The sequence below is a fragment of the Letharia lupina genome (assembly GCF_014066315.1).
Source record: "Letharia lupina isolate WasteWater1 chromosome Unknown contig_18, whole genome shotgun sequence".
Taxonomy (NCBI): Eukaryota; Fungi; Ascomycota; class Lecanoromycetes; order Lecanorales; family Parmeliaceae; genus Letharia; species Letharia lupina.
Window position 1 is genome coordinate 1,349,027 of NW_023502987.1, and position 15,416 is coordinate 1,364,442.

Consider the following 15,416-nt stretch of genomic DNA (forward strand, 5'->3'; position numbering starts at 1 on the left):
AAGCCAAAAGAAGTATCTAAAGTCCTATTCATGCGCTGTGAGAAGATATTTCTAGGCTTCCCTCTATAGGTCCGCTTTTTGAAAGTAGGGTTAGGGCTGTACTAGTGCGGGTGCAGGACTTTCGGTGTAGACCTCTGTATTCGAAGCAGGATCGTAAGGGCTCCGAAAGGTTGGGGCAGCGTGCTTACATGGGCCAAATCGTACAGTTTAGATGTGCTACTCCGCAAACTTCCTACATGTGAGCTGCTGTTGCTATAATTTGATATGTAAATTCTTAGAAGACATCACTGTAAGGTACATGTAGCTTTAGGGGCCTCGGCCCGGCTTCAACGATTCTAGGCCCGATCCCGGCGACTTTCCGGGGCCTCTTTTTAGGGCCATCCCCCTACCTTAGGGCTTACGCAGCCACAAATCACACCACCAACTGAACGGCTTCGACCATCTCACTGACGCTCCTCGATTCCACAGACCCTCTCTCGTGCACTGTTATTTACTCCTCCCATAACAAGATTATTTTCAGCATGACACGCCCACCAACGCCTACCAACCAGGAGGGGCCCGACAAGGGCCCTCCAGCTCTTCCCGAAGGCTGGTACATCTCACTCGTCGCTGTTACCCGTAGTCGTATCTGACGGTCTACAGGCTAGCACAATGGGAAGGTCAATCGCGAAAATACTACTACGTGCAGCGAGCAACAGGCCACTCACAATGGGACGTGCCAACCCAGCCAGCGCTTTCTGTTCCCACGCCTGACCCTACGCCTCAGCAGTACACAGATCCTTTCCAACAGCCGCCCGCGGTGAAAGTGGATGGAACAGCAGAGGATGAGGAAAAAGATCGGAGTCTATTAGGGGTATGTGGACACTGCTTGAACTGTGAGAATTGGGTTAACACTCTGCGATGAGTAGGATCTTGCGATGAACGCAATCACCGGAGGAAAACATAAGCCCCAGAACCAATCGCCTCTCGTTGGACTTGCGGGCTCTCTGCTAGGGGGGCAGCATGCTGGTCAGAGCTCAAACTCCAGTGGTGGCTCTGGCGGCATTGGTGGTCTTGCGGGACAGCTGGTGGGTAGCTTTTTTGATGGTGGTGGAAAGCCGCAGCAGCAACAACAACCACAACAGCAGCCGCCCGCTCAGCAATCCGGTGGTGGTTTCATGAGCTTCCTTGGAGGTCACCATGGCTCTTCGGTAAGCCTCGCGAATCTCTGCTGATGTCGATAGATGCTAACTGATTTCGCAGAGTCAGAACAACAGCTACGGGTACTCCTCTGGTGGGCAAAGCTCAAGCAGCGGTGGTTATTCAGCCCAAGCTCCACCAGCATCATACCAGGCGCCCGGCCAGCACGGATCTTCGGGTGTACAGCACCAGCAGCAGCAGCAACAAGCACAGCATGCAGGCTTGAACAGCAGTGGTGGCTACTCATCCCAAGCTCCACCAGCGTCATACCAATCCTCAGGACAACAAGGATCTGCTAATGTACTGCCCATGGAAACGATACAGTCGATGCAGCTTGCTCAAGGCCACATTGGCTCTTCACAATACGGTCAGGGCAACCAATACGGCCCAGGCGCACCGCTGTATGGACAGCAGACGCAAGCTTCGCAGAATACGTACGGCCAACCACAGACCCAGTCCTTTCCAGGTCCTTCAAGCGAACATCATGGTCGTCATCACGGTCACCACGCCAATCATAAGCCGCCACACGATAGCTACGGCCCACAAGACGCATCATCCTCCAGTCCAGCTGCTGGGCAATATAATTCGCCAAGCAATTATGGTCAACCAAACCAGTCCTTCTCAGGTCCTCCTTCCAGTTCCTATGCTAGCTCTCACGCGTCCACACCCGCCTATAGCCAGCAAACCCAACCCTACCCTCCTTCGCAGCACACCCCACAAACTTCGAACTACGGCCAGCAGAACTCTCCATACCAACCACAAGGCAAACCTCCAACCTATAATCAATACGCGCCGCAACCCGCGCAGTCAAATTCTTACGGCACCCCTACACAAAACAGCTATCCTCCACCCCCTCAGAACACCCCAGCCTATCCATCCCAACAACAAAGCTCCTACAACCCCTACGCACCCGCACCACCAATGGGCTCCCACCCAAGCCAGCAGGGTCTGACGCCTAGCCAGTACCCTCCTCGCCCGTCGTCGTCTGGCTCAGGCTACCCCGGCCAGAACCCCTACCCACCACAACCTCCCTCGAAAGACGATTATCCCGCTCAGGGACAAGGCTACCCAGGTGCACATGGCGGTGGTGGTGGCCACGCCTACGGACAGGGCTATCATGATCCTTCGCATGGAGGGTATCTACAGGGCGCTTCGCCGTTTGGGCAAGGACAAGGGCGGCCGCCGACAGGGCAAGGGCAATCACAGCAGCAGCAGCAGCAGCAGCAGCAGCAGCAGCCATCAGGCGGCGCGCAACATGTACCCTGGAGGCTTGATTGAATGATTGTTTGTTTGGTCTTAGGCTAGAATTGTCATGATATTTTACTACGATCATGCGAAACGTGTGACGATAACTGAGAGGATCTACTCCAGGGTCCGTACGCAGGCGTTCGGCGGATATTAAGCGAATTGTGACATTGGGAGAGCATCTCCACAGACTTGCTCTCATAGATTTGTATTCAGTTCTACAGCTCCGGCATTTCCATAGCAATTTGTTCAAAGGAAAAAGAAGAATGGCATTTGATGACTTGAAACCCCATAGCTATTATTGTATCCTGCAAGCAAGCAAGCAAACGTGTCCCTTCCCAAATCCAGAAGAATAAAACCTTTCATCCAATGTACCCAATCTCCCCTCGATCAATTTACCGTTTCCTTGCAGGAGAATATCGTCATCGGAGATCATATGCCATGCAGGCGAGATTTATGAAAGAAAAGAGCGACGGGCAAAAAAAAAGAGTCGAGCAGAGTATACAGACAGGAGCGGTCAAGAATCCACCGGCTGATGCTCCGCGTCTGTTCGGGGTGTTTCCTTTCATTTGCTTCTGTTTCCCAAGCGCGCAGCACGTGGGTACCCTTCCGGATCGACGGCTATCATGCTCGACCTTCAGAGAGGTGAGCTTTTCCTCTTGAAGTCCTCGAAGTTGAATCTCGAAAAAGATTGTGTTTGTATAGGATTAAGTCCTTTTTTTCGATTTCATCGAGATCGTATTCAAAAGGCCAAGACATTGATTCGTAGTACTCGCAAAGCCACCTCAGCTTTTCCTTCCTCTGAGGGGTCGGACTCTGTTTTAGCAACGTCTCTACCAAATTTCCCTCGGGGCCACAGCGTTGACGCACGTCTTCTTCTCTGCGATTTGCTCCTTCGATCAACAAATCAAAAGCCTCCTTCGAAAAGCGGTGAAGGCCATCTTGAGTGAGTAACCAAAGAAGTGTGACGGCCTGTCCATCACGGTCGACAAGCTGGAGGGATTTTATGGACTCGTGTTGTAACACCAACTTCCTAATCTCAGCATGGGGTGTGGACCCCCACGTCCCCACTAAGAGGGAGAGCGCCTGCTCAAGATGAAGTTGCTGTACAGTGGTAATGTTCTGTAATGCTAACGTCACTGTTTGCGGGAATCTGAAATCATCTCTATAGAATTCCGGCGAGAAGCACCCGAAGAGCGCACAACTCAAAGCTCGTTCCCAAAAAGTTTGTCCAGGCGCTTGTGATCTGGTTTCCAAATCACTTTGGCAGTACGCCTCGAGCCCATGGAGAGATGCCACGCAGATGGCGTCGAAGTCCTCAAACAATAATTTCCAGGGTACTCGTAGACAGGGCTGACAAACATCTATCGTCGATCTCTGCTCCCAGTTGTTCACTTTAAGAACGTGTAGATAGAATTGCTCTGTCAAATGACTGTCAAGTAGTGGGTATGAAGAGACCCCATGCCGCTCCAAGGACTTTGCATGCTCAAAGACATAGCCTGCAGCATAGGTGAAGAAGGAATACATGCCAGCCGAGTCGTTCCATTGAGATACTTCCCTGGAAATCCGGTAGGAAATATTCTTATCGAACCATTCCTCCCAAACGATACGACTGGTGTTCTTTCCCAACTTGGAATGACGCAGGAGACGATGGAGATACCGAGTGCATGTTTTGATGAAAAATGACTCGTGTTGGATCATACTTTCTTCTTGCAGCATTCCTAATGTTTGCCATCCTTTCCGGTCCAAATATGTGCTTACACTTTTGTGTATCAATTTCGGTGCAATAAAGCTCTCGTCAAACCCATCTGTTTGTTGTTTGACTTGTTTGACAAGTTCCAGAAGTCCCACAGCTTTTGCACGGAGTCTTTGGGTAAAAGTTTTGTACACTTTGGACGCAACTGCCGAGTCTGTATCGCCACGGATACGCTCACTATCGACCACATCCTTGTTCATGGCAATATCGGTAGCCACAAGTAGCTCTTGCCATGCAAGCGGCCTCTTTGCAAAGCAAACAAGCCGTAGCATAATCATACATTCTTCCTTAGCTGGTGCATCCATACGGTGAAACATGCGATCGTAAATCTCTTCTAGATCATGAGGGGTTGAGTCCAGTCTCACTAACATTTCTTTGGGGGTTTCTCCACTGGAATGACCTTGTATGATTTCCTCTAGTGCGAAACGTGCCCACAAAAACACGCCTTCTGCCCGTTCTGCAATAGTATGAGACACCTGCAAAATGTTCAAACCCTCAAGAACCTTCGGCTCCAGCTCCTCAAGCGTTGAAAGACAGTACGATTGAATTCCCGATGCATTGTGATCTGACATGGATAGATTTGGGAGATGTTGCAGAAACTGTGAAGGTATTGGTTCGGGACGGCTTGACAAACAAACTTTGATCGAAGTATCCTGACTGTTGTCGCTTGTAGCTAAGGTCTTGAGAAATTGGATGAGTTCTAGGAGACTTCCTTCATATTCGTCTAGCCCATCCACAAAGATACACACTCCTTCCTTGGCTTTCCCAAGTGATGTACGCAAAGCATCGCGGAGCTTACGTTCAGGCCAGCTGGAGAAGGAGTCATATTTACTGTCATCTGGATCCAGTGTTTCAAGCTGGGGCATCGCTTTGAAGAGCTGGTAGAGAAGGGATCTGAGTAAGCCTTCAAAGCTGTTGTTGATACCTTTACCCCCACGAAAATCGAAAAAAAAATGTAGACGTATCCGCTTTTGCAATTCTAGCTTCGTCCGGTCATGATGTACGAGATGCTCTACCAAAGTCGACTTCCCGCTTCCAGGTTTGCCGGAGATCCAATACACTCCGTCCTGGCTTGAAAGCCACTCCACGAACGAAGATGATGACCAGATCCAAGAGAAGGTTTCTTGTTTCGTGTCGAAGTTCTGCAGTTGATATTCTCGTGCCCGGCGCTCTGCAAAATCGAGTCCAGTCAGAATATCTGAAAGAGAAGAGCATTAGTCTTATGAGAGCCGTCAATACTAGGAGACTCAAACCATAGATCCGGTGAGGACTGACCATTGTTCCGTGCATTCTTCGCTTCGGACTGTTTGGTCTTTATTTCGCTAATGTACTTTGCAAGGACGGCAGAAAACTTTTCATAGCCGTCGTCGTCTTTTGTGCTGAAGCGGCACATGTTCATGTGATTTGCATGAATGGTGTCGTTACCGTATTTTCGAGAGTCCAGGGATGACGACTCGTTTGAGACAACCTTCGAGTCGTTAGCACATGTATCTGAGCTAAAATTATGCAAGCTGTCAAGAATAGTGGCAATCGCAACGATCTGTCTGCCTGATACATCAGGAAAGATAGGCGACAAAAGGAGGACCTTGGTCTGAACAACGCTCTAGCAATCTAGACGCCGAGAACGTTATCCACCAAACCATTCGGCGTGAACGCCCTGGCTGTACTCTTGCGAACGTGTGGATACTGTGTCATACGAATGTGCTTGTTAATCGAAGGAAGTTGTCCTCATACTGATCATACTTGAATATTTGGGCAGAAATCGCTGCGAATTTCGCTTTGCATGACAGCGCGCGCCGCGCGCGTGGGACATATGCGAATGAACGTACCTTACCGCCAAACAACTTGGTACCCGTCATACCTTCCTCTTCTTGGAACGAGTATACATGCAACTCTCTCAATCGTTGACTGTCCTGCAGTATATCATCAAAATCCAGTCTCATCTCCTCTAATTTGGAGCTCCCGCTCATAGGATCCAGATCTCTGAGGACGGCTTCATTCGTGTCGAATTGAGCGACCTTAGCAACGGTACTCAGCAGGAGACCCCATGACGCGAGATCTGAACCTCTGTGTGGGGTACCGAAGAATATGATAGCATGAGTAGAATCGTTAATATCGAGTAAGCCAGGATCATGGATCTGTTTCTGCGCCTCAATCAAGGCTTGTTTGACGACGAGGCCGCCTAGACTGTGTGCTACCAACACAATTGGACGTTGACGACAGCCGACTCGGGCACGGCTTACAGCTCTCAGAAATGAATTGCCATGTTGAAATATGCCATTCTTGCTTGTCGGGGCCATAAACGCTTTCGTCACTTTCGAGTCATAACCGAATGTTAGTATCCGGACATCCTTGTGGTCCTGAGGAAGTATATCCGCTGGCCAGAACGGCTTGGGGTCATCATGAGCTATCGCTTCCGTGCCTTTCCGGGAAAAGAGTCTACGAAATTTTCGAGCCCTGATGCTGGAATCGGGGTTCGACTTCGACTGCCACGTTCTTTGGGGATGTCCCTGCAGACCATGGACAAATACCACATCGGCGACAAACGGATGATCTTCTGGGTGCCCATCAATCTGTGTGAGCCCCAGCTCTTTAACATGTAATTGGTCTTCTTTTCCTTTCGACGTGCCTCCTGTGGAGGATGTGCCCGAAGCTTCGGCCATAGTTATCCGCCAGTCCTCAACACTCCGCTGGTGACGTCGACGATGGTCTTGATGGTACTGGCTCCGAAGCAAATTTGTCTTGTATAGGTATTGGGATCGAAGGGGAGATGGGCTTGAGAGCGGTGCTGCTTTTAGGCGCAACGATTTGAAGTGATCGCTGGATGGGGAGGTAGAAGTCTTGAGTGCTTTCTAGCTGAAGGTGAGCAAGCTCTAGATGTGTATCATATGCTCAAGGGAATTAAATCTGCTCACCTCCCTCAGATCAGGCTGAAACTCAGCCTTGCCAGTCTGTGAGGTCTTTCATTGGTCATCGGAAAGGTATAGGTATAGACAACAGTGATGATCATCGAATGTTGATGTCTTCGCCAAGCAGAGTTCCGTTGACTGTTTGATGGATATGTTGTCAATGGATGATGTTGATGGTTGAAGGCGAGGAGGGGGTTGCAACTCCAAGAAAGGAGAAGTACCCAGCCGCATGCATTAGGAAGGTGCGTTCCCAACCAGGCAGTCGTATCCGAAGAAGGCTGCTACGGCATTTTGTATCACTCAAATCGTGCACAGAGCTTGGACTCCTGATATGATATTTGAGCGGAAGCATTAGCATCTAGTGCGCATTTTCGGAGTAAATACTGCATTCTATAGAGACTGGACACAGGACCAGGAGAGCTCCGAACATGGTCCCACTTTAGCCCTTAAAGTCCCTCCCACCCAGAACCGACCACGCGTACGTAGCCTTTCATGGTCATCTCTCGGATCCCTCTTATCTTGATCGCTAAGTAGACAGTCTAACATGCATGAATACATTCGCTCGATCAATAGCTTAGATCTTTTGTCTTTGATAAAACAGGTTCAAGTGGCCGTGATCAAGACCGCAGCACAAACGAGTGTTGGTACATACATACAACGGGCGTGACATAGAGACAAAAAATATCCGCCGTGCTGCCGCAATGCTAGAAGAGGTGTTGACGAGAACTGCTGTACATTGATTGATACCATTCTGGCATTGTACAAATGCAATTTGCGTTCGCTAAGTAATGGTAAGAAAGAAATGTGTGAATTCGCTTTTGCATCTGTCCAGAAGTAGCGTTTGTAGAGGCTATGCAAAGGATTGTCCCCCAGTTCGTATTACGACTTGGAGGCGAGGAAATCTGCAGCCTGTTACGGACCCATTGTTAGAACCGCCATTCTTCGCAGTACAGGTAGACGATCACCGTACCTTATCAAGATTATAATCAAATCTCTCCAACGCCTGCAATGACTCTCCTCTCGGATACCCCATCCCAGTCAGGTCCTTCAAAATCGGATCGTCCATTGTTGTATCTTCCGTCATCGTCCTCTTCGTTGCCGGCTTCTCTGCGGCCTTCCCACTTTGCTCCCTCGGCGGACTGGGAAACCCATTGCCATGTCCACCTGGCACGCCATTGTTCTGCGGCGTGTCCAATCCAGAGAAAATCGCATCCCAGTCATGTGATGGTGTCTGTTGTACCCCTTGTTGTTGACGCGAAGAGGAACCGGCGCCCGTCATGGAGGATTCAAAATCCGCGAAGGAGTCATTGTTGGGGAACGTGCTTGAGGATTGCGCTGTATGACGCGATGCCGCGGGTGAGTCAAACACGGGGTTGAAATCTTCAAAATCGTTGTGACGGGCAGAGGTAAAGTCATCATCGCCTTTTTCGGAAGCTTCTTTTGCTTCGGAAAGATCACCAAATTCGTCATCAAAATCGTCGTGCATGGGAGCTTTGGCTGGGACTGGAGGATTAGTAGTCTGGGATTGCTGTTGTGGCGGCGATGATGTGTGAGTGTAGGCATAAGGTGCGGCTGTTGAGGCGCCCGGAGACATTGGGGAATGGTCGTGTGAGAATGAGGAGCCGATGGTGGCATGGCCTGCTGCTTGCTCCGTTGTGTCTTCGCCGAAGAAGTTCAGGCCTCTATCAATGCCAGCTGTTGAGGCAACGGGCGATGCGGCAGCTGATTGCAGAGGTGGCGAGTTTGTAGACGAGGTAGGATCAGCACGTGAAGGTAGTAGGCCGCTATACTCTGCCGGGAATTGGTTCGACTCTTTGCGATGACCAGCTTCACCAAGTGGAGATCCCACTGTCTGATCATATGTTGGTGGCGATGTCTGAGCGCCAGGCGTGGGCAGTTGACTGGTATTGGTGTCAGTAGAACCAAAAGGAGGACGAGTTGGCGCCATCCCGATACCATCGGATGCAGGTGGAGCCTGTAAGGCCTGGTTGGGTCCAGACTCCGCAGCGCGATTGGCAGAGTGAGCTGTGAAGTTGTCACGAAAGCCAGGATCTTCATCGCTATCACTCTCACCTTCTGCACCGAACTCCTGGATCGGAGGAAACTCGCCATGAGACTTGGGTGGCTCGGCCGACTCAAAGCCATTAGCTGTTATGCTCCTATCACTCTGCTTTGGCGCTTCTACATCGTCCCCAAAACCCGAAAAAGCCGAGTCGAAGTCATGTTTGGCAGTGACAGGAGTACGCGAATCGTCACTGGCCCTAGCAAAAGGATCATTGCTAGCTGGTACACCTTCAGATATGTTGTTTGATGGCTCCTTCGTAGACCCCACTAAACCGCCTCGGGGTTCAGAGTCGACGCGAGGATCAAGCTTCGAGCTACTGTACGGTGTCTTGACAGATTGGTAGAAGCTGGGCTCAGGCTCAGGCGTCTCGTCCCCAGGGAACGCACCAGGAACATCCCTGGTCGCGCTTGGCATACCAGAGGACTCAGCCATCTCATCGGGAACGGCAACTTCTTGCTGTCGAATGCCTTCACTGGACGCCGTGGGGGTCTGCTGTGAAGACGGTGGGGCAAATCGCGATGCTTCTGCCTGAGGAGGCTTCGCAGCCATCTCTGCGAAGTGCTGCCTTGGTGATTCGGGTATGGAAGGTTCAGCGGTCGAAGTCTGCCTTTCTGTCGACCCCTCTAACTCGGACCTGTCACCGATGCGGCTTGCAGGAGGATTAGCTCTCACTGATGGACTCTCGGAGTCAGAGCGCTCCACACTAGGTCGAAATGGCAAAAAGCTGGAAGTGATCTGTCGAGACTGCGGAGGCGCCGGCGGCTCGCTGATGATTTGAGGGGAATCACTAAAACTAGATAGAGGCGGCGGCGAACCCGATGGAGTGGGAATGTCTGGACCGTATGACGAGTTTTGAGACTGGTTTGAAGCCATTGATTGCTCAGGTGCTTCACGGTGGGTATTAGGGGGGTCGTCTTTGAAAGAGGTGGACGGTGGATGGCCAGTAGTCTGATTCGACGAACCAAGAGAAGGCCCAAAAAAGCTGTCAAAGGCGTTGTGATTGGGGGATGCAATAACCTGCGTCTGAAAGGGGGACATACCCTTCTCGGTTGTGGCGTTGGAAGATCGACGGAAGAAAGGGTTCATGCTTGCGGTGGATGTAGCAGGACTGGCTACTGCGGCTGGCGGACTTCGAACTTGAGATTTCGCTTCAGAAACAGCTTGAGAAGAAGCCTCCAGGTCGCGTTTACTCTGCTCCAGCTCTCGCGCAGCTTCCTCGTGTTCTCTTGTAGCTGTCTCTAGATCGGCCTTTGCCTTCTCCAGTTCAGCTTCGTTAGTAGCGAGCTGCTTCTTGTTGATCGCTACCAAACCCTTCTGCTGTCGGGCATCAGATCGCATCTTCTCAAGCTGCGGCTTCATCTCGCTAATCTCTGCGTTTGTTTGGCGAATCTTTTCCTTCAGACTAGAGTTCTCATTCTGATCCATACGGAAGGCATCGCTGATCTGTCGATGTTGATTCTGAAGATCCTCGTGGGTGCCTTGGATCATTGCCGTGTCTTGTTGAAGCTTCTGTGTCTCACCCTTAGAGCCTCTCAGACGTTCCTCCAGCGCCTGGACCTCTCTAACCTCCTGCTCATACGCAGATCGCAACTGAGTGAGACGATCTTCAAAATCTCGCTTTTGCGATTGTGCTTGAGACAAGTCGTGCTCCGTAGAGCTGCGCTTTGTTTTGATATCTTGCATTTGACCAGTCAAGCTGCTGACCTGGTTAGATAGATTAGCAAGCTCCGATGTCTCATTAGTGAGCCTTTTGCTGACTTCAGGATCGTTGTCTCCGAGTAGATCATCCATGGCAGAGGGCTGTTTTTGTTGCTGCTGTGGGAGACCCCGGCTCTGCACCACAGGACTGGCTGTGCTTGCTGATGTACCAGTGCCTTGAGGAGTCATCATAGCTTGCCCAAAAGATGACGATGGGACGAATGGCTTAAAGTGCGATTGTTGTTGCGGGAATGGCTGAGGCTGTGATTGTTGTTGCTGGAATGCTTGAGGCACTGGTGAGTTTGTATTTCGAGGTGGTGTCGCAGTGTACGCAGAGTCGCCAGTCGTCCTAGTCTGCGGCTGTGATGGTGGAGATGATGGGGCCGAGAATGCGTCGAGACCAAACAAATCCTCGGACGCCGATTTTGGCGCGCTAATGTTTGCAGCATTATCAAAGACCGGGGCGGTGGGCTGCTGCGGCGCTATAGGCTGACGACGCATGCTTGGTGGTATTAGATTGGCAGGCAGACTTTGTGGTAGGACATCTCTGCCATCTCCTTTACTACGCTGTTGCTTGATGAGGTGCATTGCTACCGCAAATTCATCTCGATTGAGCTGGCCCTCGGAATTGATATCGGCGAGATCCCAAATCTGCGCAAGCGCATCCTCCGGTAACCTGGAGTTGCTGAAGAAGCCCACTGCTTGCTCTCCTGTTATGTATCCGCGGTTTTGTGTATCAACAGTAGCGTAAATCCGGTCAAACTGTGCTTTGTCTTGAGGACTGACAGCCCATTGATCTCCAGTCGAAGTCGGTTGCTGAAAGGGTGGTTGCTGTGGGCGAGCTGCAGGTGACGCTTGGGCTGGATATCCTGTGCCTGTAAACTGCTTGGGTACCGCAGATGGTGGAAAGCCATCCGATGTTGGTCGGGAGCCTGTTACTTGTCGCGCAACACCTCGTCTGGCTGCCGCTTCGTACAGCCCGGAGGGTAGTATCTGTGGTAGGGCGCGCATAGATCCGTTCTTGTAGGAGGCCAGAAGATGCATGGCAATGATGAACTCCGTCAGCCCCAAATGCCCTTTCTGCTCCCTGTCTGCAAGGTTCCATATGCGTCCGAGCACATCGTTAGGCAGCTTGGCTCGCTCGAATATTTGCTTTGCGGTTTCGCCTGCGCATTTAGAGTCAGCAATCAATTCCTGAGTAGTGGGGCAGGAGAAAACCATACCTGATAGTATTCCATTTTGCGCACCCGACTCTTCGAAGAGAGATGAATACTGCGCAACCTTGTCCGGAGTCAACGGAGGAACTCTGATGGGGCCACTGTTTTGAGCTTGCAAAGGCTGTGCCTGTGGCTGCGCCTGTGGTGGTCCTGGAGGTCCTGTGATGCCATCGAACTTAGGCAGAGGTCCACCAGCTATGAGACGCGTGGTCAATTCCCCGTCTCGCCTGTGTTTTATAGGATCCACTCACGTTTCAATGCAAGCTCAGCTGAGACTGGCCGTCCTGCCTGAGCGTATCCGATCAATCGCAGAACAATGCCGAATCCAGCAGGTGTGAGTAGCCCCCGGTTCTCGCTGTCCGCAATTTGCCAGATCTGTATGATGTTGCCTGGGTCAGCACGATTCTCGAGCTCTCGTGGTTTCCAGTATACCCACCTCTCCTAGCACATCCGGCGGTAGTCGTGTCTTTTCGAAAAACTTCACTGCCACCTCTCCCGTTACCACACCAATCTTTTCGGTATCCGCGGCGGAAAACAGTTGGCCGAAAAGGCGTCGCTCCTCGGGGCTCAGGTGAAGGTTAGGATGCTCTAGATTCGAAACGCAGTCAGCTTCAACTGATTCGGCAAAAGATAACGGATTTTGAAGCTTTACGTACGCTGCACCTCTCGTTGCTGCGACTCCACGTCAGCCATGGCTTTGGCGATGTTTCGCCGTCCACCGCGGAGAACGGGTTTCTTGTTCAGTGTCGACAGAGAGGCTTAGGCACTGCATATATAGAGCTCGATAAAGCTCGATCAAGCTCGATGCTGGAGACGCTAACCCAAGTGCAAATGATATATGGTCAAGTGCACCTAATTGTGGAAGAGCTCTCTACTTTGGGCTGGCTTGGTTGTTGCCCCCAAGCACCAAAGCAGGGATCAGCGTTTTTGATGATCGAGAAAACAAATGCCAAGATGCCAAGACACTGTAATCGTGCTCAGTCGCTGCAATTGGCTGAGTCCAATTCAAGCTTTCTATTATTGGGATAGTAAAGTAGGCAAGCATATCATGGAGCATTGGATTTCATTGATTTACTTTACTTCAACTTCGCTTTAAAGCAGACACCCGCTTCATTGAATCATCCACGTCTTTTCTTCACACATTTGCACGTCAGGAAGATCTAGAACCATTTGCAAAAGGATCCGAACACACAAGACTCAACAACGCCGGCCACGGGGAGCAATTTGATGTGACCAAGACGTAGAGCTGGAGCTGAGGCGAGCTCCAAAGACCTGCGACTGACCGTCTAATACTCGGCTTCACCACCTTCCTCACCCTCGGCAGAGTCTGTAGCAACCTCCTCGTAATCACGTTCAAGAGCAGCCAAGTCCTCACGGGCCTCGGAGAACTCGCCCTCCTCCATACCCTCACCAACGTACCAATGAACAAAGGCACGCTTCGAGTACATGAGATCGAATTTGTGGGAGAGAGCGGACCAGGCTTCAGCAATGGCGGTAGTGTTGGACAGCATGCAGCTAGTCACAGGTCAGTGTCCTGATTGGGAAAAAAGGTAAGTCACCACTTACACGGCGCGGTTGACTTTAGCAAGATCTCCGTTGGGCACCATCTGGGGTGGCTGGTAGCAGATACCAATCTTGAATCCAGTTGGGCACCAGTCGACAAATTGAATAGTGCTCTTGGTCTTGAGCGTAGCAACGGCAACGTGAACATCTTTCGGTACGACATCACCACGGTAGAGCAAGCAAGTAGCCATGTATTTTCCGTTGCGAGGATCGCACTTCACCATCTGGTTGTTGGGCTCGAAACACGACATCGAGATCTCCTGGACAGAGTTGGCCTCGTGTGATGCCTTGGCAGCGGAGACGACTGGCGAGTATGCGACAAGAGGGAAGTGGATACGGGGATATGGCACCAGGTTGGTCTGGAACTCGTTGAGATCGACGTTGAGTGAGCCGTCAAAGCGGAGAGAGGCGGTGATTGAAGACACGACTAGGGATCATCGTCAGCGCTAGCCTCTATACCTATGCTTGAAAAAAGTACCTTGGGCAATCAATCGGTTCAGGTTCTCGTAATTGGGTCGCTCAATGCCCAAGTTGCGACGACAGATGTCATAGATAGCCTCGTTGTCGACCATGAAACTGCAGTCCGAGTGCTCGAGAGTGGTGTGAGTGGTCAGGATGGAGTTGTAGGGCTCAACAACGGAGGTAGCGACTTGAGGAGCAGGGTAGACGCAAAATTCCAACTTGCACTTCTTGCCATAGTCCACGGACAGACGCTCCATGAGCAGAGCACCGAAACCGGATCCAGTTCCCCCCCCAAATGAGTGGAACACCAAGAATCCCTGTAGACCGGAGCAATTGTCCGCAACACGACGGATTTTGTCCAACACCTGATCAATCAACTCCTTTCCGACAGTATAGTGACCACGAGCATAGTTGTTGGACGCATCTTCCTTCCCAGTGATCATCTGTTCGGGGTGGAAAAGGTCTCGGTAGGTACCAGTACGGACTTCGTCGACAACATTGGGCTCCAAGTCGCAGTAGATGGTACGAGGGACGTATTTGCCTTGGCCTAGAAAAGATTCTATTAGCAACTTTATTGTGTGCCAAGAGTGGTGTTGATAGTTTCATACCAGTTTCGGAGAAGAAGGTGCTGAACCCCTGATCTGGGTCGGCGGCTTTGCGCTCTTCGGTGAGGTATCCATCAGGCTGAGAACACAAAACGCGTCAGCAAACACTCGAAACCAGCTGTACGTTCCATGGAGAGCAGAGTAAAGATCAGTACACACCTGGATGCCGTGCTCCAAGCAGTAGAGCTATCACCAGTTGTTAGTCTGACCCTCGAGCATTTTCGACAGAATGCCCCGCTATTTGTGCGAGCGTCCCAAAATGCATCAAGTTGCTCACCTCCCAGCAGGAATTAGCAATCTGGCAGCCGGCTTGGCCAACTGTGCGCGTTTAGAGTCAGTACCTTGATTGCTACTTGGGTAGAGGAGCACAGGAGGACGCAGAGGCGCGTATTTGTGGGGACTCACCGTTCAAGCTGATGACTTCTCTCATGGTGAAAGCAGGTATAAGACCTTGACAGATGTCTTGTAAAGAGGTGTTTGATGTCACAAGAAGCAGCAAGTCGGGGTTGGCTGCAGATTGTGGAGAGTGTCGTGGTGAATGAGAAAGTTTGTGTGTAGCTTCTGTTGTTGTCCCCTGCAGAAAGCGCGAAGCAAGCGATCAACAAGCCTAACCGAAGGTGGACTACCGCATGTGGCCGTATCAAACAACATGTCTTGCAAATCCGCGCAGCCGAGCACATCCTTAAGTTTGCCAACGCTTACTAGAAGATGCTCGGG

General features: G+C 51.1%; 4 protein-coding genes across 4 annotated transcripts; 1 reads left to right on the top strand and 3 right to left on the bottom strand.

Annotated features, from left to right (window-relative positions):
* Positions 1 to 521: 521 nt before the first annotated feature.
* On the top strand, positions 522 to 2,457 carry HO133_003836 (uncharacterized protein; the record flags this gene model as incomplete). Its single annotated transcript, XM_037294758.1, has 4 exons — positions 522 to 592; positions 643 to 853; positions 909 to 1,190; positions 1,243 to 2,457. 4 exons carry the CDS (start codon positions 522 to 524, stop codon positions 2,455 to 2,457), a joined length of 1,779 nt encoding a protein of 592 aa, XP_037149446.1.
* Positions 2,458 to 3,048: 591 nt separating this feature from the next.
* On the bottom strand, positions 3,049 to 7,589 carry HO133_003837 (uncharacterized protein; the record flags this gene model as incomplete). Its single annotated transcript, XM_037294759.1, has 5 exons — positions 3,049 to 5,378; positions 5,456 to 5,648; positions 6,010 to 7,032; positions 7,096 to 7,131; positions 7,572 to 7,589. The coding sequence occupies 5 exons, from the start codon at positions 7,587 to 7,589 to the stop codon at positions 3,049 to 3,051; spliced, it is 3,600 nt and encodes a 1,199-aa protein (XP_037149447.1).
* A 379-nt stretch (positions 7,590 to 7,968) lies between these two features.
* On the bottom strand, positions 7,969 to 12,762 carry HO133_003838 (uncharacterized protein; the record flags this gene model as incomplete). The annotated part of the gene is made up of 6 exons (XM_037294760.1): positions 7,969 to 7,998; positions 8,060 to 12,018; positions 12,076 to 12,264; positions 12,321 to 12,444; positions 12,506 to 12,657; positions 12,726 to 12,762. 6 exons carry the CDS (start codon positions 12,760 to 12,762, stop codon positions 7,969 to 7,971), a joined length of 4,491 nt encoding a protein of 1,496 aa, XP_037149448.1.
* Positions 12,763 to 13,355: 593 nt separating this feature from the next.
* On the bottom strand, positions 13,356 to 15,129 carry HO133_003839 (uncharacterized protein; the record flags this gene model as incomplete). The annotated part of the gene is made up of 7 exons (XM_037294761.1): positions 13,356 to 13,584; positions 13,636 to 14,059; positions 14,111 to 14,641; positions 14,703 to 14,778; positions 14,859 to 14,885; positions 14,977 to 15,017; positions 15,105 to 15,129. 7 exons carry the CDS (start codon positions 15,127 to 15,129, stop codon positions 13,356 to 13,358), a joined length of 1,353 nt encoding a protein of 450 aa, XP_037149449.1.
* Between the last annotated feature and the right edge of the window lie 287 nt (positions 15,130 to 15,416).